We start from the raw sequence: 27,278 nt of genomic DNA, 5'->3' as shown, positions 1-27,278 counted from the left end.
GGATAGACGATGGTACGTCAGAAAACACATCACAGCAAATTTAAAGAGTCAAATTATTCCAAGCATCTTCCCCAGCCACAATAGTAAGAACTAGAAATATAACAGAAAGAAAACTGGAAAACTCATAAATATGTGTAAGTTGCTCACGCCTAAGCAACCAGTGGGCCACAGAAGAAATCAAAAGGAAAACCATAAATATCTTGAATCAAATGAAAGTGGAAACGCTATATATCAAAACTTACAGATCCAGTAAAAGATGATCTAAGGGTGAAGTTTACAGCAATAATTATCTGTTTTTAGAGAAGAAAGATCTCAAATCAACAACCTAACTTTATACCTCTAGAAACTAGGGGGAGAATAAGAAACTAAACCGAAATTTAGCAGAAGGAAGGAAAAAACAAAGATTAAATGGAAAAGATCAAAGAAAATAAGAGTTGGGTTTTTGAAAAGATAAGCAAAATCGACAATTTTACCTAGACTAAATAAGAAAAAAAAGGAAATGAAATTAGAAACAGCAGGTATTATAACTGATACTGCAGAAATACAAAGGATTCTAAGAGACCACTATGAACATTATACACCCATAAATTGTACAATCTTGAAGAAAAGGATAAATGACTGGAAACATACAACCTACCAAGACTAAATCAGGAAGAAATAGAAAATCTGAACAGACCAACAAGTAAGGAGATTAAATCAGTAACCAAAAACCTCCAAGTGAGCAAAGTAAGGAGATTAAATCAGTAACCAAAAACCTCCAAGAAAGGACCAGATGATTTCCCTGGTGAATTCTATGAAGAACTAACACCAATCCTTACACTCTTCCAGAAAATTGAAGAGGAGGGAACACTCCCAAACTCATAAAGCCAGCATTACTCTGATACCAAAGCCAGGTAAGGACACTACAAGAAAAGAAAACTAAAGGCTAATATCCCTGAATACAGAGGCAAAAATTTCCAACAAAATACTAACAAGCCAACAGTAAATTAAATGATTCATACAGCATGATCAAGTGAGATTTATCCCTAGCATGCAAGTATGGTTCAATACATGCAAATCAGTAAACATGACATACTGCATTAAAAGAATGGAAAATTTAAAAAATCACCTTATGATCATCTTAACAGATGCCGAAAAAGCATCTGACAAAATTCAGCATCTTTTCATGATTAAAATTCTCAACAAATTTGGTATACAAACAGACCTCAACATAATAAAGGCCATATATGTCAAGCTTACGGCTAACATCATACCATGGTAAAAGTTGAAAGCTCTTCTTCTAAGACCAGAAACTAGACAAGGGTACCCACTTTCACCACTTTTATTCAACACAGTAGTGAAATTTCTGGCTAGAGCTATTAGGTAAGAAACAGAAATAAAAGGCATCCAAATTGGAAAGGAAACAAAGCAATATTCTTTCGGTTTGCTGATGATATGATCTTATATAAAGAAACTCCTAAAGTCTCCACCAAAACACTGTTAGAACTAATCAACAAATTCAGTGAGGTTGCAGGATACAAAGTCAACATACAAAAACCAGTTGCATGTCTATACACTAACAACAAACTATCTGACAAGGGTGTAAAGAGTATAATCCAATTTATAATGGCATTGAAAACAATGAAATACTTAGGAATAAATTTAATCAAGGAGTAAAAGATCTGTATACTGAAAACTATATGACACTGATGAAAGAAATTAAAAATGACACAAATAAGTGGAAATATATGTTTTGATCAAAGAATTAACATTGTGAAAATATGCATTCTATCTCAAATCATCTACAGATTAAATGCAATCAAAATTCCAATGGCATTTTTTTCAGAGAAATAAAAAAAAAACACTAAGATTTGTATGTAATAAGAAAAGACCTCAAATAGCAAGAGCAACCTTGAGAAAGCATAAAGCAGGAGGTACCATATTCCCTGATTTCAAACTACTACAAAGTTATAGAAATTCCAATATGGCACTGGAGTAAAAATCAATGCATTGGTCAATGAAACAGAATTGAGAGTCCATAAAAATTCCATGTATGTATAATCAACCAATATTTGAAAAGGGAATCAAGAACATTTGATGGAGAAAGATTAATCTTTTTAATAAGTGGTGTTGGGAAAACTGGATATTCTTATGAATAGTAACAAAATTGACCCCTATCTTCCACCACACACGAAAATTAAGATGGATTAAAGGTTTCAATGTTAGACGTGACAATGTAGAACTTTTAGAATAAAACAAAGAGAAAATGCTCTTTGACATTGGTCTGGACAATGATTTTTGGATCTGACACCAAAACCACAAGCAACAAAAGCAAAAATAAACAAGTGGGACTACATCAAACTAAAAAGCTTCTGCACAGAAAAGAATAAAATAAAATCAATCAATAAAGAAAATGAAAAGGTGAACTATAGAATGAGAGAAAATATTTATAAAACAATTATCTGATAAGGGATTAATATTCAAAATACATAAAGAACTCCTACAGCTCAACAGCAAAACCAAAAAAACCAAAAAACAAAACAAAACAAAAAAACAAATAATCAATTTGTAAAATGGGGGAGAACCTGAAAAGACATTTTTCTAAAGAAGGTATCCAAATCTCTAACAGGTACAAGATGCTGAACATCACTAATCACCTGGGAAATGAAGACCAAAACCATAATAAGATATCACCTTATGCATGTCAGAATGGCTAGTATCAAAAAAAGAAAGAACAAGAGATAACAGAAGTTGGTGAAGATGTGGAGAAAAGGGCATACTTGTGCTCTGTTGGCTGGAATGTAAATTGGCACAGCCTGTATTAGGGTCCTGGACTAAGGCCGGACTGATCAATTCAAACCAAAAGAGTGGGCTTTTGGTCAGCTTTGCAGGGGGTTTATCTAAGGACCACATAAGGAAAGGCCCTAGGAAGAGGGGAGATTTTTATCACAATGACACTGAGGAAAGTCACCACAGGAACTCATATTTGCCTGTGACTCTGCCAGCTGCTGAGGCAGGAACTTGCATGAGGGCCTACTGTCAGTCTAAGGCCTCTGCAGTCTGCTGGCCAAACAAGATGGATGCCCGGGCAGCAATATTATGGAGGAGACTAGCTGACCTTGATACGTTATTCAGCAATCTTACTTCTGGGTATGCATCCAAAAAAGCGAAATCACTATCTCAAAGAAATATCTGCACCCCCCTGTAGCATTTTTCACAATACTCACGACAATGGAAAACAACTGATGAATGAATGGGTAAAGAAAATACCTACAATGGAATCTTTTGCAGCCATAAAAAGAAGGAAATCCTGCTATTTGTGACACATGGATGGATGTGGAGGGCGTTGTGCAGAGTGAAATACGACAGGGAGAGAAAGACAAATACTGTTTGACCTCATTTACATGTAGAATCTAAAAAAGCCAAACTCATAAAAATATGGAGGAGAATGGTGGTTGCCAAAGCCTGAGTGTCAGAGAAGCGGGGAGATATCAAACAAAGGGCATAATTTTCTAGTTTTTGATGATAAGTTCTGCGGATCTACTGCACAGTATGATTATAGTTCTCAATACTATATTATAGACTTGAAAGTGGCTAAGAGAATAGAACTTAAATGTTCTCACTATTTTAAAAAAGGGAATTAGAAAGGTGATGGAGGCATTAAGTAACTTTTTTATGGCAATCATTTTTTTTTGTTTTACTTTTAAATGTTTTCTTGAGAGAGAGAGGAAGGGAGGGAGAGAGAAAGAGAGAATGTGAACAGGGAAACAGAGGATCCAAAATAGGTTCTGTGCTGAGAGAAGACAGCCTGATGGGGGCCTCAAACTAATGAACTGTGAGATCATGACATGAGCCAAATATGGACACTTGACCAATTAAGCCACCCAGGTACCCCTTTGTGGTAATCATTTTACAATGTATACATGTACCAAAAATCATACTTTACACATTAAACTTGCACAATGTTATAGGTCAATTCTCTCTCAATAAAGCTTGGTTAACAACAACAAAAAAACTATTAAAAGTAGCTGATTTGTCATGAGCTACAAGGAGATCTGGGTTGGAGGGCCACTTACTGTAACATATATCTTTTTATAAAAATTATTTTTAACGTGATCACATATTACATTTTCCAAAAAAACCCATTATATAAACATACAGTAGGCAAAATAATATTTTGTATATGAGCAACTGAAAAAATGCTTTAACTCAGTGACTACAATATTAAAGAAGAAGGTAGCATTTAAGCATATGAGTAGAAATAGTCTACTATGGCTGACTTTAAAAATAAAGTTTAACAAAAATTTTCTTCATTAGGTCAGTGATCCTCCAAAATACTGATTTAATCATTTTTCAAAAATACATGTCCTTAAATACCTAAGATTTAACCTCTCATGATTACCAGGCGAGTCTCCAGTCAGTCACGGCTTTACTAATCTCCTCCTGACAGCAGTCCCTTAGGCTGAAATCACACTATTTCCTGTCTTTGTAGATCCCAGATCTACCACCTACCAGGGGTCAGCTTCTAGTCATATTTAAATATAGGAGCTCTTGCCAATATAGGAGATTCATCTCCTACTTTCTTGGGTTCCCAAAGATCTTGTGGTGCTGGACTGAGTGGCGGGCTTCCATTTTGATAAGATTGAATCTGAGAAAAAGAGACAAGCAATGTGAGAAGAAGGCTACCTAGTTGATACCATGGACTCATTACTCTTATGCAACCCAGTGTTGATGCCAATACACTCTGGTATATACCATGAAAAACAGGTAAAATAGTTACTTGGACCCAACAGATTCTTATTGAGCTCCCTGAATATGGGGCCCATCTACCTTCCTACCTTATTTTCCCTTTCAGAGAGAACCAATCAAGGAGACAAATGAAACACTCAACTGCAGTTCATTCCTCTTAGGAACTTCAATACTGTACATGGAACAAAGCTTCTAATTTAAATTAAAAAAAATTTTTTTTGTTTTTTTTATTCATTTTTGAGAGACAGAGAGAGACAGTGTGAGCAGGGGAGGGTCAGGGAGAGAAGGAGACACAGAATCCAAAGCAGGCTCCAGGCTCTGAGGTAGCTGTCAGCACAGAGCCTGAAGCGGGACTCGAACCCACGAACTGTGAGATCATGACCTGAGCCGAAGCCGGACGCTTAACCAACTTAGCCACCCAGGCGCCCCCAACGTTTCTAAATTTTTAAAGATCAGGCCAAATACAATATTTTGTAGGGCTTTTTAAAAACATTTATTTATTTTTTAAAGACTGAGACAGATCACGAGCAGGGGAGGGACAGAAAGAGAGGGACACACAGAATCGGAAGCAGACTCCAGGCTCTGAGCTGTCAGCACAGAGCCTGATGCAGGGCTTGAACTCACGAACTGTGAGATCACAACCTGAGCTGAAGTCAGATGCTCAACTTGACTGAGCCACCCAGGTGTCTCTAATATTCTGTAGGTTTAAGAGACTTCTAAATGGATGTGACGCTCAAGAAGGGAGAAATAAAAGGGTAGGAATGTAGTGGCCACAAAGGTACAATAGTATATAGAAAATACCACATTTTACAAAAATAAAATTCAAATGATATTACCTAATACTGTGTTCAATCTCAATTGTTTTGAAAAATAATGAAATGGAAAATGTTTCAGCGAAAGAAATCATAAAAACCAAAAGAACTTTCTTCTCCATTGCCCTCCTGTGGGAAACTGGCATTGTTAGATCTGGGAATCAAAAAGCTTCCAGTACCTTCTTCTACTAGCCCTGGCCCAATGACCTGCACTTCACAAAAAGTCAAAAGATTTCCTTTCCTCTTAATGGTCAGTTACATGTTGCTCACTCATTCTCCTGGAGGTGAGAGCACTGTTTTCCCAGGACGGAGGCAAAAATGGCCATAACCTGAAAGAAAACCGTATTATCTTCATCCATAATGGCTACGACTACATTTTGATTTAGGCTTCCTGATTTGTGTAAAATAATGATTGTCTTCTCTTGTTTCTATCAATATCTTTCTTAATTTGTTTCAATTCAGGGGCAACAAGGAGACTATTCGAACGCGCTCTCATTAATATGAATCAATTCAATAGGCTGTCTTCAAATGTAATTATTGATGTGTCTTTCACAAAGGCCCTCAGTCTATCACAGATTTTTCGAAGACGGATATGCTCATTGCTGATACTCTTTCTTGCTTCCAAAGCTGTAAATCTTCTGCTGTACAAGGCTACACTCATAATCACAAACAAGATGCTTTCACTATTTTCTCCTTATTTATGATTTCCTAAAATGTTACCTACCAGTCATCTAACTCTTGAAATTTTAGTTGTTTTAACACCAATTACATATTTTTGTGCCACCTATGCTGCCATTTTTCAGAACAAAGTGGCTAGCTACTTTCTTCCTAATATGCTTTGGACTTACTGCTATTGTAGTTCTCATATCCTGTGTGTGTGTGTGTGTGTGTGTGTGTGTGTGTAGTATAGTATAGTATTTCCATACTAAACCTTAAAATCTCAAGGAGAAAAGCTTCCTGGTCACTGTTAATTACACCCAACTGCTAAATCATGTCCTTGAGGAAATTACTAATATTGATTTGAATGGAAGGGAAAGTTACAAAACAGGATTTAAATGTAACAAAAATAGTTAATTATACTGAAAACACTCAAAATTCATGTAATTTCATAAGAAAAACATAAATCCTTTTCTATGTAAGATATATTTTAGGAATGAAGTTAGAGGGGTGTCTGGGTGGCTCAGTTGGTTAAGTGTCCGGCTTTGGCTCAAGTCATGATATTGCTCTGTGTGAGTTCAAGCCCCATGTCGTGCCAACAGCTCTGTGTCTGGAGCCTGTTTCAGATTCTCCCTCTCTCTCTGCCTCTCCCCTGCTCACACTGTCTCTCTCAAAATAAAAGCACTTTAAAATTTAAAAAAAAAAAGAATGAAGTTAGAGTCCAAACCTGACAGTTTAGGTACCAGGTCTTCAACCAGAATGCATGGCGCCACTGAGTGGCTCATGACAGCAGCTCCTCCGGGTGGTAATTGTTACCGCCTCCAATATTTGTGGATCCCAGACCCACCAAAAGTCAATCTTCCATAGTGGTTAAAAACAGTTCTTGACAAAATTGGTTTCTGAAGACCCACACTCTGCTTGCTTAGGAGGATCCCAAGGGACTGCTGGTACTGACCTGGGAGGCACATTTCAATTTAGAAAGAACTGGGCATGGGAAGAAGACACATGCAATATCAGTCTATAGAATGTAGCACAAATTCAGTAAAATTTTATAATAAAAAGTTCACTCTATCACAGTCTAACACATCTCATGAAAACTGGGGCAATGTTAAACTTAGTCCATCCTGTTCTTATTTGATTTATTAAAAGTGAGACCATTCTACCATTTCTACATCTTAATCTCATTTAAAAATTTTCTACAATATATTCCCATTCAATTCTAAATTTTAAAAAACAAAATGTAATGTTCTGACATGTATGCCCCATGTTCTTGAATAACAAAAAAGCACAGCTGAGTGAAGGTCAAACTCGTACTCTCAAAATAGAAGTCTATGTAAAATAATTTCCTACAATATCAAATTCAAATTAAACTGCCTAAATAGCATCCTGGTAAACCTCAATTGCTTCAGAGACTGGAATAAGTTGAAAATATTTATAGATGCACACACAAAGCAATTTCCTTGTTCTTCAGGGCTCCCCGAGGGGAAAGAAATGGCATTCTCAGAACTGAGTTCTAAAGGGCTTCCAGCAAATTCTGCTGTCTTGTGACCCATTGGTTGTTTTGCACTTCACAAAACATCAGAAGCCCTGCTCTCCTGTTAAAGATCACATTCAGGTATCCTCCCGTTTTTCCTTCACAGTGGAAAGCCTTTGTTTCCCCAGGGCTCAGGAAAGAAATGGTTGACTCTGGAAGGTAAAAGTGCATTGTCACCATGGATAATTTTTAAATGATCATTTTGGCCTGGATTATTTGTTTATGCTGTTTGATGCCATTTCAAGTATTATTCTTTTATTTCATTTCAATGTACTCAGTAGGCACACTGAAATATTCCCAGACTATCTGTCAAAAATATGGTTCAATTCAGAACACTTTTTTTTTAGTTCTTAATTTTTTCCTTTTCTTAAGTGTTTATTTACTTTGAGAAAGAGGGAGGGGCAGGAGAGAGAGATAGGAATCCTAAGCAGGTTCCATGCTCAGTGTGGATCCTGATGAGGGGCTCAATCCCACAACCCTAGGATCATGATCTGAGTCGAAATCTGGAGTCAGTCACTCAACCAACTGCGCTACCCAGGCACCCCCAGAGCACTCTCTTCAAATACAATTATTGATTGTGTTTTTCCAGCAAGTTCATGGGCCATCATGTATTTTGAAGAAAATTCTATTCATCCCAAATCCTTTTCTCACTTACTTCTAGAATTATAAAGAGTTTGCTGAAAAAGAACCAATTTAAAGTAAATTAATTACTTAGAAACTTCCTGCACTTTTAATCTTGTTTATATGTTTTCAGAATTCATAGCCATTATTCATTGAGTCCTTCCAAAGCTAAGCACACATTTTTAAACTTCCTTGAAAAAGTTAATAACTAAAAAAAAAAAGTCAATAACTGATATTACCAGACACAGTTGTTGCCAAATCTTCCTGCTAAAAACCACTATGACAGTTCTCATGCTTTTTATATTCTTTAATTTTTTACACATTAACTTTTTGTCATTAGCTGAAGTCTAGAGAAAAAGAATGCTTTATTGAGCTTTATAGCCTCTGTTACAAGGACAGTTTCTTAAATACAAGAGTTCAATAATATTTTAGAGAAAGTACCTATATTAATAAAATAAAACATATAAGAGCTGATTTTAAATGTAACTTGAAGAAATTTATGTGAGTACTCTAAAATTAATATTTTATTTTATTTTTATTTTTGCAAAGCCCATAAATCTTTAATTTCCCTGTTTTCATTTAAGATTAATTTCAAGAAAAATCTCATCTAGCTAAGATTTTCCTGCCCTCTGGTAGGTGCTCTCCAATCAGATTCACAGCTTCCCCAATCTCTTCATGAAAGCAATTTCCTCACATGAAAATCACTATCACTTCCATGGTCTTTGTGGATCCCAGATCTCCCATCCACCAGTGCCAATCTCTCACCATGTTTGAGGAAAAGAGTCTTCGACAAAGTAATTTTCTGGAGACCTATCCATTGACTTCTCAGAGAACCCCAAAAGATTCTCAGTCCTAGACTGGTAACTGGTTTTTATTTTGATAGAATTGGATGTCAGCATATAAAAGATGATGCAAACAAATTTCAGTTAAAAGCACAGATGGCATGTCTATACATAAAATATAACTAATGAATGACTCTGGTCACTACACACAGGTATGACACCAAATTTGATACTCTGGAAACTGTGTCAAAAGTTGAATAGTGAGAGATATTTTTGTTTGCAGGGGAAAGACTTGAGTGATAAACTGATAGCTCCATTCAAATAGGCTTAGGGTATTTCTTTCACTGAAAGTATGTAAAGTCAGTGTGACAGAATTAGAATTAGAAGAAATGTTTTCAATATACTACTATGAAAATTTAGGTCACCATGAAGAAAAACTTATATTTTTAATCATGGTTTCTAGCCCATGAAGACATACGATGCCTCAAAACATCACATATTTACCTTATCTATAAATATTCAAATAGGAGCTAGTGGTTATTTCTCAGAGATAGGGAGAAAATATCACTACATTACATAATCTGCTAAACTAGAAAGACGGTTAAGTATCCACATAACTTTAAAATTTAAAGATTTTTTCAAATTCAATTTTATTTTTTTACTTCAATGTTTAAATTTTAAATGGGTTTCAGTTTCGTGGAAGATCAGTCATTGTAACTATTAAATCATTGTGTTGATTAATTTTTCACGTGAATTGACTACTTTTTTAATATGTAATTTTTTTTAAATACAAAAAAAATCCTTACTAAGTGAAGTTTTGAAAACATTGATTCATACCCACTATCTTGCTACTTAAAAGATTAATAGGGGAGCCTGGGTGGCTGAGTTGGCCAAGCATCTGTCTCTTGACTTCAGCTTAGGTCATGATCTCATCGTTCGAGAGTTTGAGTCCTGCATCAAGCTCTGCACTAACAGTGTGAAGCGTGCTTGGGATTCTGTCTCCCTCTCTCTCTGCTCTTCCCTGGCTTGCTCTCTCTCTCTCTCTCTCAAATTAAAAAACAAAAACAAAAAAAATTAAAGAAAAGTAGCTTAATAAATTTTCAAATCATTCAATAAAAACAAATTAGAGAATTCTTCAATGAGACTATATTTTCAAAGCTTGGTATCTATCAAATACCAGATTTATTGTAAAACTTTGGTGTGAACACAGATCTGCCTCTTCACTACTTAACAAAATATAAGCCTATAATCAGTAAAGACTGAAGTTGAGAACTCAGCAGTAGGTCTGTGAACTGGTTAGATACTGAGACAGTTACCTATTCCATGTACAAGGTTATGGATTTTAAGCTTGAAACCCATCTGCGTAGTTCAATTCTTGGCTATACTACATAAGATTGTATTGGGGATTAAGTAAGTTAAGATTTATAAAGTAGTTCTAAGAACAGTGTCTTGCACGCAATAAATACATATTAAGTGGGTTTTTTTGTTTGTCTGTTTGTTTGTTTGTTTGTTTGATATACAATTAGGAGCACCTGACTGGCCCAGCTGGTTGAGCATCCGACTTTGGCTCAGGTCATGATCTCATGGCTCATGAATTTGAGCCTCGTATAGGGCTAGATGCTGTCAGCACAGAGCCTGCTTCGGATCTCCTGCCTACCTCCCTCTCTGCCCCATCCCCACTTGCGCTCTCTCTCTCAAAAAGAATCTTTAAAAAAATACAATTAAAAAATAAAAGTTCCTATTTGATACTAATAGAAAAAATGTTTAATGGAGTTGGGGTCAGAGCAATTGTTTGGCTTATTTAGATCATATTTCACACTATCTTTATTTAACTTTATTAATTAGGAACAGTTAAATAGATCTGAGTGAAAGGCAGCTACCAATTGGATGAGCAAGATGTCATAGATGTTTCTACCTGAATCAAAGGGTTAATTCTATCAAGCAATCTGTGTGGTCCTCAAAATAATTATGATATTTCTTTAGAGAAAATTACATGGATTAGGTTTTTAAAGAATGACTTGCAAAAACTATTAAAACTCTTCAAATTAATTAGAATCTCCATTAACCATTAACGGGGGCCAAAAATAAACTTCTTCATAAAACTGGCAGTTAGCATCTATCTAGTAGAGAAAACTGTTGGAAGAAAATGTATTTAACACACAACCAACAGCAACACATTTAATACATTTAAAAATATTTTAACTATAATTTTTAAAGGCTGTTTATGACTTATTATTTATGCTTATTGTAGAAAATTGGAAAATATAGGAAAAGTATAAAGAAGAAGTAAAAATTTCATCCTAATGCTACTCCTCAGAAAAAATAAACTTTAACATTCAGTGGGATTTTATGTAATTTTTTTCCTATGCTTATTTTTATTATTTCAGTTGAAATCATGCTGTGTGCCCAATTTTCCATATGGCCTTTTTAATCTGAAACTATAATTATCTAGTTATTAATAACAATGATAAAAATTTCATAACTATTAAACTATTGTAGTTTATCCTATGAAGCATTATAATTTATCTATCGTTCTCCTTAATGTAGCATTTAAATGGTCTTTTTTAATTCTTTTTAAAATACTGCTTTTTACTTAAATGGTCTTTTTTAATTCTTTTTAAAATACTGCTGCAGAAAAATACATATGTAGAAAATTTTCTACCTGTATTTTGGATCCTTTCCTCACAGCAGATCCCCAAAACTAGACTAAGTAAGGTTTGTGCTGTTTATTACAAATTTTAGTTGTGACTCAGCTAAATAGATTTCATGTCATTTCATTAATATTTCATGTCATCTAACTAATAATTAGAACCATCAAATACAGCTAATAGGTTTTATCATGTGATTTCACCTTTGAGATGTGACTTTTGTCTTCTTTCTACTTAAGAATTCAGATTCTCAGGTTGGAAGTAGATATGTTCACAAGTCTAATCAGACTTAATACCTGTTATTAAATTATGTAGGAGAATCAGATATAGTATTTCTACACATTTCTATTAATTATTCACAGAAACCTAAAAGAGAAAGACTAAATCATGGTGGAATATGAAGAGAGAAAGTAAAATGAATGATCTGGGTTCCCAGAAGTTTTCATTCAAATATATTTGGATAGATTATGATACTGATAAGGAAGTCAATTATAATAAAGATAATGGGGAGAATAAACAGTATCATCTTTACTTTGACATTCAAAATCGACAAAGCGTTTCCTAAAAGAGCACTGCGCTCACTTAACTGCAGTAACCAGCTTGGGCTCTGATTATATGAATAATTATATGAATGACTGCATCTACTTTGGACCTTAAGTGGTGTTTATGAAAGATTTCATATTCAACAAAAATGGGAAATGAGAAGAGTAATAGATTTTGATCATAAAAATATAACAATCTGGCTTCTGTTAAGTCAGTCTGAAATCAGAGAATTCACTGATGAAAGGGGGACAGCTGTCACCATCCATTGCTAAGTGACCAATAAAACCTTTAGAAATGTGCTTCATTCTCATCTCAGATTCTTCCTCTGAAAAAAGAGTAAGAACTTGATGTGAAATCGACTGGTGAGACTACTTAACAATATTCATTAGTTCGTATTTAAATTAGGAGAAGTGTAGACATCTCTAACATGGTCAAACCTTACAAGCTGTTTGGAGCAGAAATCAAAACTTCTGATTAGAAGTTTAAAAAAGGTAAAAGGCAAAACAAATTCCTTAAGAATTCAACAAATTGAGGAGGGAATTAAAATATTTATGAAACACGATTCATTTTTTAAAATGAGGAGTACAAAAGGACACAGGAGTGCTGGTGCATAGGGACACATGTACTCCAATGTTCATAGCAGCACTGTCCACAATAGCCAAGTCATGGAAAGAGCCTAAATGTCCATCACCTGATGAATGGATCAAGAAGATTGATATATATACACAATGGAGTACTACATGACAATGAGAAAGAATGAAATCTGGCCATTCATAGCAAAGTGGCTGGACCTTGAGGGTGTCATGCTAAGCGAAATAAGTCAGGCAGAGAAGGACAGATACCATATGTTCACACTCATAGGTCTAACAGGAGAAACCTAACAGGGGACCATGGGAAGGGGAAAGGAGGGGAAAAGAGTTGGGGAAAGGAAGTGAGGCAAATCATGAGAGACTTTTGCATGCTGAACACAAACTAAGGGCTGAAGAGGGAGGAGAGAAGGGAAAGAGGAGTGGTGGTCATGGAGAGATGCACTTGTGGGGAAGAGCACTGGGTGTTATACGGAAATCAACTTGGTAATAAACTATTTTCAAAAAATGAGGAGTACAGATGTTGTGTAAGGGTACAAACTTGGAATGAGTTTTTACAAGCCTTAGAGATCTAAGACACAGTATAGTGGATAGGGACAATATTATATTATAATCATCAAACTTGCTAAGAGACTGGAACTTAAATACTCCAACCACTAGAAAGAAAAGAGTATAATTATGAAACATGATTGAGGTGCTAATTGTATTAACTTAACATGTTGTGACCTTAAATTTACACAATGTCAAATATATTTGTATAAAGTGGTGTTTTTGAAAAAAGAAGAGAAAATGGAAAGTAATAATTCCATTAGTAGAGGAAGAAAGCAAGTGGTAGAGGGAGAAGTAATATAGAAGGGATATAAGGAAGAAGATTCTTTGCCAGTCCCCCATTCAAGAGGGTAAGATTCAAATCCCATCCTTTGGAAATGAGTTTTGCTGCTGACTTGAAAATGTTCCTTAATGAATGCCTAAAATTGCAAGTGAAAACCACACTTCCATGTGAAACATACTGTGGCAGTCTTTTTGACAACTAACATTTGAATCCCAAGTATGTCAAGGTGCTCTATAAACTTTACATGTTGTCAAAGGTAAACACACGAAGATTGCAACAGATATATTTTTCTGAGCTCAGATTACGGTTCTAAATACCATTTTTTTTCCTGACTTGATGTAAGTGCAAAAGAAATTTCCATATTTCAAACTCCATTTAATTGTGCAATTGAGGAGTGTCCACCCATACTTCAGTTGGAAGTGATTAATGGGCAGTGTAATGATATGCTGATGTCATCCAAATGGTAAGTGTGCTAAACTAAATTTGGATGCTTATGAGTTAATATCAATATTTGGTGTATCTATGTGAAAAGTAAATTTTCAAAGTTGAAATATATAAAATCTTTAAACACATTAGCATTAACAGATGAACATTCACAATTAATTTTGATGAGAATATTAACTTTGAACCCCAAATAAGCAAAAGGTTATCTCCCTTGCTCCAGAATTCCATTCTTCTCCTTAGTAGACATATACTATCAAAATATTTAATCAATTATTATTATATTATCTTTTGAATTTCACTAATAAAAAACTGAAAATTTATTTTGTTTTTATATGAATAGTTACATAATATCCTTGATTTCTATTATTATTCACCCCTCATATCCTGAATATGTACTATATCTAGACCTTCACAAAAAATTGTTAATCCCTAATATAAAATACTGTCATATAGTCATTATAGTGTGGTTCTCTTATTGAGTATATGCATTGGGGTGCCTGGCTGGCTCAGCCAGTAGAGCATGTGACTCCTGATCTCTGGGTTGTGAGTTCAAGTCCCATGTTGGGCATGGAGCCTACCTAAAAAAAAAAAAAAAAAAAGGAATGTGCATTGATTCTAGTATTAAACATGATCATATTGCTAATCTAGTCATTGTCAAGAGATTGATAATTTTAAGTGATTAGTTTTCTATGTTCCTTGTATTTCTATGAATGTTTTATGCAGAGAACAGGAGTTATATTTACAGCTATTTAAATCTTATTTAATAAATATTTATTATTTTATTTTTATTTTTTAAGGGTATACAACTCTTTTAATGTTTACTTATTTTTGAGAAAGAGAAAGAAAGACTGCAAGCAGGGGTGGGGCAGAGAGAGAGAGGGAGAGACAGAATCTGAAACAGGCACAGATCACAATGTGGGGCTCAAACTTGGGAACAGCAAAACCATGGCCTGCACTGAGGTCAGACGCTTAAATGATTGAGCCACCCAGGGCCCCCAATATTTATTATTTTAAATAATGATATAATTAAATTTTTTCTGTTAACCAATAAGTATATATGAATTTTTACATTAAAAATTAAGACATAATATTGATACAGGATAGAATAGAGATGCAGAAGCCTAAACAACTAGAACAGGAGAGAATACAATATGCTCGAAGAAAACATTGCAAGTTTTATACTTCCTGTACTTCTCAGCGATGTTGTACCATTGTCTTTTGTCCATTTTTCTATAGGTTTATTTGAACTTCTTTTCAGTTTGTATCCAACTTTTGACCCAGTCCACTGCATTATTCTTGGACCATAGGGCAAATGAAATATCCAACAGTAAGGAGGTCCCTAATAAACTACCTGGCCTTTGTTCATGACATTTGTTCCCTAAGCTTGGTGTGGCCTTCCCCTTCTAATACCATCTGATCTTTGAAGACAGCCCTAAGCCTAACAAAATTTGTTATGTATACAAACAGCACTTCATTCATTCCAATCTATTAGAGTAAACCACATATGTACCACCATCTGGATGTCTTCCCTCTCTCTACTCAGAAAATAGAAGCTTCCTTATAGCAGAGAATATGCTTATTTATCTTTGAATCTTCACAAGTTAACAGTACTTGGAACAAAAGAGGCATTAAATGTTAAAAAATCAGAAGAGATCACTTTGCTAATTTCAACAGCATTCCGTTCACATTGTTAAGGGAGGCATGACAGAGAAGCTTTAAGTTCTTTAACAAACATTTGTAGTAAGGTATTTTCATTTTTTTTAATGTTTTATTTATTTTTGAGAGGGAGAGAGAGAGACACAGTGTGAGCCGGGGGAGGGGTAGAGAGAGGGAAACACAGAATCTGAAGCAGGATCCAGGCTCTAAGCTGTCAGCACAGAGCCCAAAGAGCAAGGCTCGAACTCCTGAGCTGTGAGATCATGACCTGAGCAGAAGACAGACACTTCAGACACTTAACTGACCGAGCCACCCAGGTGCCCCTGTATGTAAGGCATTTTATTAGTCAACTTTAGAAAAATCTCAGTTCCAATTTCAGATACTCTATTGTGTTCTCAAATCATGTGATCCAGTTTGAATTTGGAAAACAATTACTTTAGGACTGGCTAGTATTATCATGGGACTCATACAGACAAATATAAAGATTTCCTGTGCTCCAACAATTTGGTTATACAGAGCAGAAGACATGAGCAAAAATAGCTATGTTGCAAGGGAGAACACGAATTCTATTAGGCGGTTAGGAAGACATAAGGCCATCACCAAAAATACAAGTGAAAAAAATTAAACAATTCCTACTAAGTTAAGTACTTAAGAAATAGATATATGGAACTGCCATATAGATACTTATTTCCATGACCCACTGGGGTCCTAATCTTCACCCTTAACATATGATTCATGCTAAACTGGAGATTTAATGGGTACATTATCCATCTACCAACTACTCACATTCACCCTTTCACGCTAAACAAATACAGAGACGCAAAAGTGTGCCAGACTCTGCTGTCTAAGTAATTCAGTACTATCTCAGTACCCCACAAAACTTAATTAATAACAGAATCACGAACACACTTCAGTCTTTATGGAGTAGGGGGAAATACTTAGAAGTGAAATATCAGCAAATAGGGCCAAGAGGCTTCCATGGCAGAAGCAATGTCATAGAACGGTTAAGGTCAAAGGGTGCAGGATCTAACAAGAGTTAGGTTCAATTTGTGCCTCCAATTCTTAGACCCCCATTATCAGTTTCCTCATCTGTAAAATAGTAATAATAAATACTCCGTAAGTTTGCAGGGGAATCAAACGCAGTAATGGAACACAAAGTGTTCCAAAGCGCCTGACATCCAATAATTGGTATAATGCCAGCCTCCTCTGAGAGAATTCTAGAAATGTTTCCACTGGCGGCCCCTGCCGGCCAGCACAGACGGATCTCCTGCTCCTACAGACGCCCGGGCAAAGCGCCGTCAAACAGGCCGCCCCTTGCTCCGGGTTTCCAGGCCACACCGCAGAATCCCTGGGTAGGGACGGCGATTACACAGCTACCTCGCCCACATCACTGCCACCGAATTTATCAGAACGTGGGCCTCCATCCATCTCCCTCCCATAGCCCCGCCGACGGCTCAGAAAAGGGCTTTTATTCTAAAGCTAGGGCTTATCTCGTCCTGAGCAGCAGCAGGAGGCTTCCCGCGCCCCTGGCCCCACTGCCGGCCAACCCTCGGATCTCCACGGTCAGGGGTTAGATAGAGCACCACCACCAGGTTTTAGAGTCGGGATGCTCACCCGCTCCATGAAGCTAACTGTGTGCAACTGGCTACGGACAGACGCCTTGACGAGCCTTGACCCCGCCTCCGACTTCGCCAGCGCTTTGCCGCCTTTATTCAGCGTCTCCACTTGGTCACCTCCTACTCAAACGTCAGCAAAGGAAACATTCACAGTGGGCGGTACACCGGCGCGCCACACCAGAACAGCACTTAGCACTTTCAGCGTCATCCCCACTTCCGCGTTCGAAGGGGCCGGGCAACCGAGCGGCCCTGTGGAGGAGCCGCCCCTATGACGCGTGGCCCTCCGATCCAATCGGAGGCAGCGCTAGCTAGCCCTAATTTGCATAGAAGCCTATATATAGGCTCAGGGACAGCGTTTCCCCCCTGTTTAGTAGCCAGCCACCACATCTAAAACATGGTATTTCTGCGGTGGAAATGCGTCTTTCCAAACTCAAGTCAGGAGCCTAGTCTGTATGTGTACATTAGAGCGAGATCTCCATCCGGCACCACACTCTCCAGACTACGTCCGATGCGAGCGGCAAGCGGCCCGCACTCCAAGCCCTACCGCTCACACCTCCCCTCCTAAACCCAAAGCCCGCCGCTTGCAGCCCGCCGGGACAGGTACTTTCACGCCACAGGGCGGGGCTTCATCTAATGCGCCGATCTGCGTCTAGATCCCACATGCACACAGTAAGTGCAAAGTGCTCGCTCTTTTCTTGACGTTCTGGGGGCCCTTAAAAGGGCCTTTAAATATGTGGAAATAAGCCTCCGGGCCTGCTCAGCCGCCGAAGCCATACAAGGTGCGGCCCTGGCGTTTCAACGCGTACACCACATCCATGGCGGTGACGGTCTTGCGCTTGGCGTGCTCCGTGTAAGTCACTGCATCGCGGATCACGTTCTCCAGAAATACTTTAAGCACTCCTCGGGTCTCCTCATAAATGAGCCCAGAAATGCGCTTCACACCCCCTCGGCGGGCCAACCGACGGATGGCGGGCTTCGTAATACCTTGGATGTTGTCCCGTAAGACCTTCCGGTGGCGCTTAGCACCTCCCTTTCCCAACCCTTTGCCACCTTTCCCGCGACCAGACATCCTCACAGAAACAACAACAACAACAAAAACGAAATCCGAAGAGCAAGAAGCTACCAGTGACGAGAACCTAGACCAAGCCTCATATTGCCTGGCAGCGGACCTGTTTGAAAACCTCAAGCAAGTGGGCGGAGCTTTAGGCGCCAAGTGACTTTTTTTTTTTGCCACCCTCCCTCATTATGGGAGGGAGCTGTAAGCTGAACGAGACTGACTTTTATTGTTTGCTTTCTTGGGAAAACTTCTTGTTATTTTTACTATAAATATGAGGTAAGAGTGGGATTACGTTTTGTCAATGCTTGAATAAAAATAGGCCAGATCTTATGCGCGCTGGTTTCCTGTCTCCTCCTTCCCCTGTCCCCGCTACCCCCATTCTCGTGTGAGATTTCTATTTATTTTTCAAAAGGAATGCTTACTTTAGTAATACAATTCCCAGACTAATATGAAAAATAAATAGTAGCCGGGGATGCATTATGTCTTGTTAGATTTCAAAGCAATTGGCTTTACACCTTTTCATCAATGGATCTTTTTAAGTCACTAGTGGGAGGCAGAGGAATTTTTTTTAATAGTTCTCTTTTTCTCTTTTATGACCCCTCGCAAAGGAAGAATTAAAATTCTTTCAAAAAATCTAATCTTACCCCTTCTAGTCTCTCTCCCAACTTTTTCCTTTCCACTGCTTGTGTGCCATTTGCAGATTATGCTGCCTCTCCTGCCCCCTTCCCCAGCCCTTTTCACTTTTGCTTTTCAGCCAAATGATTTCTATGAATATCGTAAGTTTCTTACTTCATTCAAACTTCAGGTTCACACAGCTTGTACTTGAAAATTCGAAGTTCTTAAAATAATAGAGGCCACGATCGTAGATCGTAGCTTTAAAGAGTGATTTGTACTGTAAATCGCTCATCAAAAGGCTCGCAATCGTTTTCTTAAGAGAATTCCTGAAAAAATGAAATTTTCAGTTAGTGTCACCGCTCTAGGATACAGGACACTGTCCTCCTAAACAGTTTTATTGCAATAAAAGACAGCAGTATTTAGAGGATGATTCATAACTGTTTCCCACGCACTTAACATCTGGAGGAAGGGATATTGTAGTAAATTGTACTCCCTGTCCCGAGTCTTTAAAGATAAGCCTTTCTAGAAGAAGCTTTATAATAAATATTTCTATATGTCTAAATGCTTTAACTTACCCATCCTTACCCATCTGCATAACACAGAAAACACTTTTTATAGTTAATGATAAATTAAAAGAGCCTGCAGAATACTGTTTGTAGGGCTGCAAAAATCCTGAATAGTCATATTATACTACATGATTTTAATCCTTGACAGAGAGAAAAGTCTATTGATCCTGAAGAGATTACAATTCTTATAATTGTAAATTGGTTGATTAACTTATATTTTATTAAGACTAAAAAATCAAGGTTAGAACATTTCCAAGTTAGAAATCCTCTTGCTAACAAAAATAAGAGGAAAAAATAATTGTTAAAAATTTCCTTTGATATAAGCAAAAAGTTAAGCAAAATTTATAAAACTCATCAAAAACATGCTAATAAATGCATCAGAGATTTGTATGTCGATTTATTCAGTTTACCTAGCAGTTATTGGATGCTTACTAACATATTTCATCTTCAAACACTTTGGGATACTTAACAGGATTTGGACCAAGACAGTCTGGCTCCAGGATAGCTGACTTAATCATAACAGTATACTGCTTCTCAACTTCAAAGACATTTATTGAGTGCCTATTATGTATGTATATATAAGTTAGTCATTGTTCTAGGCAATACAGACACATACAGAAATAGACAAAAATGTGATTTCATTGAAATCAAAGCTTTAATTAGGATGGTGGGAGGAAATTTGTTTTACTTTTAAATGGATACTATAATCCACATAAAATGTTGCTTATTTTAATGTGCTTAAAACAAATAGCAGTATAATTGTGTAATTGTTAAATTACATCAGTGAATTATTAAAGAATACTTTCTTATTTAAAAACAAATTATTTTGTTCCAAATGCTATGGCTCTGCAATTAAGGTAAGTACAGTTGCTACCATTCTTTCTTTAGTCTTTGCAGGACTTGAGCACCGCATTGGCAACAGAGGGCTGGGAAAAGGAACTACCAAGTGCCACCAGAATGTCTCTGGGCTCCTCTACAAGGAGACCCTCAGAGTCTCCGTGGAGAACATGATCAGCAATGTGGTGATAAAAAGGAGCAAGCCAGGGCCAAGATTTTGTGCTTCAGAAACTTACCTGCTCCTGCGGCCTTTCCCTGGAATCCAGAGACTCTTTTCAGGCTCATAATCTCAAAGACAAGAGATGTTAGATTTTGACTACGCATGCTTGTTACAGTCTCTGAAGAAAGCATTCACATCTAATCTTGCACTCTAGTTTTGCAGCTTCTAGAAGTGAAGGTTGGCAACCTGTGAATGGCAGACTTGCTCAAGGAGTCCAGTGTCCTCTGGTCTGATTAAGAAATTTCAGGTGGCTGGGGCGCCTGGGTAGCTCAGTCGGTTAAGCATCCAACTTCAGCTTAGATCACGATCTCACAGTTTGTGGGTTCGAGCCGCGGATTGGGCTCTGTGCTGACAGCTAAGCCTAGAGCCTGCTTCAGATTCTGTCTCCCTCTCTCTGCCCCTCCTCTGCTTGCTCGCTCTCTCTCTCTCTCTCTCCCTCTCTTTAAAAAATAAAATAAACATTAAAACAAGAGAAAGAAAGAGAAAGGAAGGAAGGAAGGAAAGAAAGAAAGGAAAGAAAGAAAAGGAAAGAAAAGAAAAGAAAAGAAAAGAAAGAAATTTCAGATGGCCAGTTCAGTCCAAGGCATCTTTTGGAGCCAGCTCTGTTACTGTTGAGTAACAGCAGGCACATTTGGGTCTGCAGGAAACAAGGCACTTGTTTAAAGAAACGGCAGGCAGAGGGAAATTGTTGCCCACACGCGCGGGGTTTGGAGTCAGGTAACTAGCTGGCTAGGATGCTGTATAAGATGAGAAAATCCACCTACGGGGCACAGCAAACTAGGGGCTCACCCTGCGTCCTCATTTGCTTAAAGTATTTCTTGCTGGAGTGCTTCCTACTCGTAGACAGAGTAGCTCTTCCAGATTTTTCAGTTTCTAACCATGGTTCCTTAATCCTTAAGACGTTCTTTTCCTTGGAGCAAACTAGGAGGTTTGAATGATTTCAACGGAGCTCCCAAACGCACAGCGGTTCAGAGCTGCCTATTCATCTGAAAGGTTATGTAAATGAGGACTAAGTGTTTGCTCTTTTGATTGGAGAGAGCTGGAGAAGGCGGTCCCTCTGCCGGAGCTCTGGTTGGAAGCGGAGCCTGCCTGTCATTGGTCAATAGAGCCGAGAATGTTGCTGCGCCCAATGAGAAGATACTGCCTAGTGTCAGCACTAAGTCTTAAAGGCAGTTCCGGTGTGGTACTTCACATTCACTTACTCAGAGCCGGATAGCTGTGTTTTTCCTCTCGCAGGAGTTTTCGGCGAGTGGAAAACATGTCTGGTCGCGGAAAGCAGGGCGGCAAAGTGCGGGCAAAGGCCAAATCTCGGTCCTCCCGCGCGGGCCTTCAGTTCCCGGTCGGCCGAGTACACAGACTGCTGCGCAAAGGTAACTACGCGGAGCGAGTAGGTGCTGGGGCGCCCGTTTACCTGGCGGCGGTGTTGGAGTACCTGACAGCGGAGATCCTGGAGTTGGCTGGCAATGCCGCTCGTGACAATAAGAAGACCAGAATAATCCCTCGCCATCTGCAACTCGCCATCCGCAACGACGAGGAGCTAAACAAGCTGCTGGGGAAAGTCACCATTGCTCAGGGCGGCGTCCTGCCCAACATCCAGGCCGTGCTGCTGCCCAAGAAGACGGAGAGTCAAAAGGCGAAGAGCAAGTGATCCTGATGCCACCACAGGGGAGCTGGCTTCCCCAGCAAAGGCTCTTTTCATAGCCGACCGCAGTATTTTTCAGTATACTCGATGTCATGGAAGGCTGGCGCGATTTAGTGGGGAGGTGGGTGGCGAGGGGCCCGCCAAGTCCAGGACCAATAAAGTCGGTGAAAATCTTGTGGTGGAGAGAGCTATGTATACAGTCTCGGAGACCTTCCGGATGACCTGGGGGGCAACCGGGAGACCTCTGGAGCAGGTACTGGTGGGTTGGCTTTAGCCGCTTTGTGGGCTACTTTGGTCCGCACCCTCGAGGTGTTTTGTGGGCAGATAAAGGAGACCAGGCGGAACCCACTGGCTTGGAAGTGGGCAGTTGGGCTTTCTCCCTACTCGCCTTTAATGCAAAAGAGAGGCAGAGTAGGGTGCGGTTGCGACAGGGGGATTATTTTAAATCTTTCCCAGGGCCTTCACCCTTCTGTCTTGTCTGGGCTGTTTAGGAGGACCCAGTTCTGAAGACGCAGTAGAAGCTAGCTGGTGTGTCTAGCAGGAAGTTGGCTCACTGGCCATACTTTTCAAAAGGTGGAGTAACTTTCAGTCTTGGAAGAGGTTCTGATGACTCCGTGTCAACAGATTTTTCTTAGCCCAATAGCTGTTGTGTTGTCATGTTTTGGATATCAGATATTTTTATATGCCCACTTACGTTCACATTTCTTTAAAATGAAGGAAACCTCCAGTAAGATGTGTAATACAGAAGCATGAGTCATGAGTAAATTTTTTCCCCTGACACGCCTGTTGCATAACAGTGCAGTGTCTTTAGTCATGAGTTACTTATGCTTAGGAGCTTTTAAAATGATTTTTCTCATGATGGCCTTGTCGCCGCCATACTACACTCCTTTGGAAATGTAATCAACTTGCTTTTGCTTCCTAACAACAAATAACCTGCTTGAAGTCTTTTAGGTTCCCCCCCGGCCTGGGGTAATGACCTTATTCCCACAGTCTTCTAGGGGTTGCATTGCTTAATTGTACAGCAGTGCTTTAAATAAACATGGAATGTGTGAAAATGTAAGGGTAAATAAGTGATTTAAGTGCAAGAAGAAACACGTTTCAGATCAGGAATCCACATTTAAAAGTTTAAACCCTAGCCATCCTATTCTGTCCTCACCTGACCCTTCTATCCCAACCTTTTCTAGCCGGCGTTGGTGGTATAGTGGTGAGCATAGCTGCCTTCCAACCTTTTCTGTAAGCTTCCTCCTGGCCCACAGGGCCCACAATTAGGATCCCAGTTCAGATTTCACATCTTTGGAGTCCTCTTTCCTATGAGACAGAGTTGCAGTCTTCCTTTAAAAAATATATATATATTCATTCTTGGTGGTGTATGGCCCATTTTTCCCACGTGGACTTTTCTTATTCCTTCCTCAATATTTATCGAGATTTTCAATACGCCATGCTCAATACTAGATGATGGGGGTACAGCTGTGAATGAGGACAACTGGATTTCCACTCTCTGGGAGCTCACTTCTTTTTCTTGGTAACTGAAGACAGGACGTGAACAAATAAGTAAGTTAATATTGGAAAAAAAGTCCCCCTTCAGCTTCTATCAATACTTGTGTCTCTGCTGCTCGTGGAATGAATGTTGGGATTACTTCTCCAACATGGTCATCTTTGAGGTGTACAAAGATCAGGTTGCACCCACCTCTGTTAGGAGGCAGATTATTGCTCTCTAATCCTCTGGAAGAGATCCTGAGGGTTACCATGGGCAGGTGCCAAGATGTCCACAGCTATTTACTCCACTCCCACCTTCCATCCAGAAGGCTTCTTCATGTGTAAAACACTCATAATACCAATTTTAAGGACTGAGACAGTTCATTTACTATACATATGAGACACATATTAGGTGCCAAATAAAAGAAGTATGATTTCCTACAAGATCTCAGTTTACACTTATAGGTTAGGGTATCACCGTAACAGGATTTGGTTTGGTTTGGTTTAGTTTTTTAGTGCACAGTTGTTAGAATAGTTCTCTGTGTCACCACTCTGGGAATGTGGTAAGCAGTAACAATATATATAGTGTGTGTGTGTACATATCCAACACTGGTTTTGGCATTTAAGTCTTCATTTCATAAAAGATTTGAGGCATCTGAAAGGCTATTACCAAAATGGTGACAAAACAGGATCAGGGGCCACCAAGACCCTTCTTCAATAAGAAGAAAGCTATTTTTCCTGTCCCTCTGAAGATCTGCAGGAGTCTGTCTAACCCAGTTACATGAAGAGCAAAACAGGCAAGCTAGAAAGTACAAGGACTGCCCCCTTCCCTTCACCCCTCCATGGTCCCAGGGATTCTGTTTCCCTCAAATACTTCCCTTGCTACAAGGTTCAGTCAGTCTCTCCAGTGACTGTCATTTATCTATCTGTCTGTCTGTCTATCTGTCATCTATGAGAGAGCACACATACCTGTGCCTCAGCAGGGAAGGGGCAGAGGGAGAGAGAGAGAATCTTAGGCAGTCTCCACACCCAGCATGAGATCATGACCTGAGCTAAAATCAAGGGTCCAATGCTTAACAGACTGAGCCACACAGATGCCCCTATTTCTGTTTTTGAGGGCTTTTTTAAACCTGAATAATTTATTGGCTGTTAAAAATGCATAGTTCCTGCAAGATCAATTCAGCTTGTGATCCTTGATGAACAAATAGTTCTTTTCAATATATGATTGTTCATTGCAAAGGCCAATATTTCTTCAAGCACTAGACTGCATAGAAGACGACTTAGAAGAAGGGGGGACCTGAATTCTGAATTTTTAGTACATTTATAATCCATAGTTGTATTTATAGACATACATACCCTTTCCTACCAAGATAAGTCATTCACGTGGCAGGCTGTGACTTGGGTAGGATTTGTGCGTTGCTTTTCCTGTGGGACTAGTCTTGTTTTTGTTTCTCTGAGAACTGGTCTGGTTAGTTTTGTCTACCTGGAATCAAAAGGTTTAGTCTGTCCCGGTAATTGGTGATGACTGGCCTACTGTATGCACTCTTCACAAATGCCCTTGAAAGGTCTTATATCATGTTGTTCAAGGACTTCAGCTGTGTGGAACAAGACTCAAGTTCAAATCCACTCTGCTCCACATTGGTTAGGTGATTTTGGAAATGTTACCCAATTTCTTTAAACCTTAGTTTTACTTATTAAATGGGCATAATAGTAGAGTTTATAGTAGTGGATTTTGCAGAGGAGTCATTGAGTTAATGTGAATGAGAGCACAAAAGTTTCCCAAGTAGAAACAAGCTCAGAGAATAGTAATTATTCTTTCTATGTGCAACTGGACTTAGAGTGGGTCGCAATAATGGTGGGACCTGTGAAAATAGTAAAACCGCATTCTAGCAATCCTGTGACTTTTCTGATAGCGAGCCATAAAAACAAGTTTAGTGGCTGTTTTGCTAATTACAAGACATCCACAACTCAACCTGTAACAGGAAGGAGAGTAATAAATGGTTAACGCTTGTTAACCGTTCAGATTAGAATCGTAATTTGCATTCCCCTCCGCCTCAAGACAATTTATTTTGGAATTAATGGCTTAAGTACACCCACGCAGATTAAAAACGGAACCTGTTTGTTCAACAACTTATTACATGTATATTATGTCTTAAACCTATGGCTGATAACCAGCTGTTCAGAAAAATGATTATAATTTTAAAAAGATGATTACAGTATAACAGGGTACGTGTAAAGAAAGGGAGATGTCCGGGGTGTTTTGGTAGCAGGGAACAGAGGCACCTGTATCGCTCAGCCTGGTGGGGAGAGTGGCCCCTGAGGTAGGTCTAGGTGTGTGACTTAGCCCGACATGGTTGGGTGCTCCAGGCAGAGAGGCAGTGCACACCAAGACAGGGAGTCAAAAGACAAGTGGATGTGAGAGAATCTAGGGAAGAAGATCTGGCCTGCAGATGAGAATTTGGGAGTCATACCTAAAAATGGGCAATGGCTACAATCATCCAGAGGGAATATGCATTCACAGGAAAAATGTATAGATGCGTAAGTGGCTGGACAGAAAACAGCCACAGCTGAACGGGATGTGGGGATCTATGAGATCTAATCACCTGGAAGAAGAGACACTGAGGAGAAGGAAGGACATGGCCCGAGGAGAGAGTCTGTCAAAGGGTGGAGATTTCTCATAGTTTGGATCCCTAAACTCCTAGACATTCCTCATTTGCTTAGACTTTGCCATATAATTAGAAAATGCTCTTTAAAAGTTATTACACTCTCCCACGCAGGAAATGTAGATAGGCTGACTCAGCTTACTAATGGCGCTGGAATGGAATGGAATGGATATGCATTTTTACCCTTATGGGTTTTCACTGTGCATAGACAGAAATTTGGGGTGTATCTGGTGATAATGAGACATTTGTTTAAAAACATTTTTAATGGTTATTTATTTCTGAGAGAGAGAGAGAGAGAAAGAGAGAGACAGATCATGAGAGAGGGGCAGAGAGAGACAGAGACACAGAATCTGAAGTAGACTCCAGGCTCTGTGGTGACAGCACAGGCTGTTCGACGTGGGGTTTGAACCCATGAGCTGTGAGATCATGACCTGAGATGAAATTGGACAGAGAGCATTTGTTTAAAAATCTGGGAAGAATGTTCACAAAGAACCCTTTAATAATATGTCCTTTATTATCATTCCATTTAGTTGAATAACTTTTTACATGTTTTAATTTTAATTGAAGTTTTAAGTTTTAATCTTAAAGAAGTTACAGAAACAATGGTAACTTATTAATTCATCAAACCAATTAGTTATTTAATTTATTTACTTTCTTAAAGAAATATATATTGTGTATAAATATCATTTGTAGAAAGTTATAGTTATGCTTATATTTCAGGTGTATAATGATTCAATATTTG

The 27,278-nt window shown here is 38.6% G+C and overlaps 3 protein-coding genes across 3 annotated transcripts in view; 1 reads left to right on the top strand and 2 right to left on the bottom strand.

The window, feature by feature from the left end:
• The window catches only part of GUCY2C (guanylate cyclase 2C), a 113,818-nt gene extending 96,099 nt beyond the window's left edge, over nt 1-17,719 (bottom strand). Inside the window, exon 1 of the mRNA XM_029955695.1 lies at nt 17,459-17,719. The gene's annotated coding sequence lies outside the window, so the exon portion shown is untranslated. The remainder of the gene's footprint in view (nt 1-17,458) is intronic.
• A 430-nt stretch (nt 17,720-18,149) lies between these two features.
• LOC115304728 (histone H4) lies at nt 18,150-18,529 on the bottom strand. The gene has a single exon (XM_029954995.1). It carries the CDS (start codon nt 18,527-18,529, stop codon nt 18,218-18,220), a length of 312 nt encoding a protein of 103 aa, XP_029810855.1. The 3' UTR covers nt 18,150-18,217.
• A 3,377-nt stretch (nt 18,530-21,906) lies between these two features.
• On the top strand, nt 21,907-22,573 carry LOC115304727 (histone H2A.J). The gene has a single exon (XM_029954994.1). It carries the CDS (start codon nt 22,014-22,016, stop codon nt 22,401-22,403), a length of 390 nt encoding a protein of 129 aa, XP_029810854.1. The 5' UTR covers nt 21,907-22,013; the 3' UTR covers nt 22,404-22,573.
• The last annotated feature ends 4,705 nt before the right edge of the window (nt 22,574-27,278 follow it).

The sequence above is a fragment of the Suricata suricatta genome, chromosome 10 (assembly GCF_006229205.1).
Source record: "Suricata suricatta isolate VVHF042 chromosome 10, meerkat_22Aug2017_6uvM2_HiC, whole genome shotgun sequence".
NCBI lineage: Eukaryota > Metazoa > Chordata > Mammalia > Carnivora > Herpestidae > Suricata > Suricata suricatta.
This window is presented reverse-complemented; position numbering and strand designations above follow the sequence as displayed.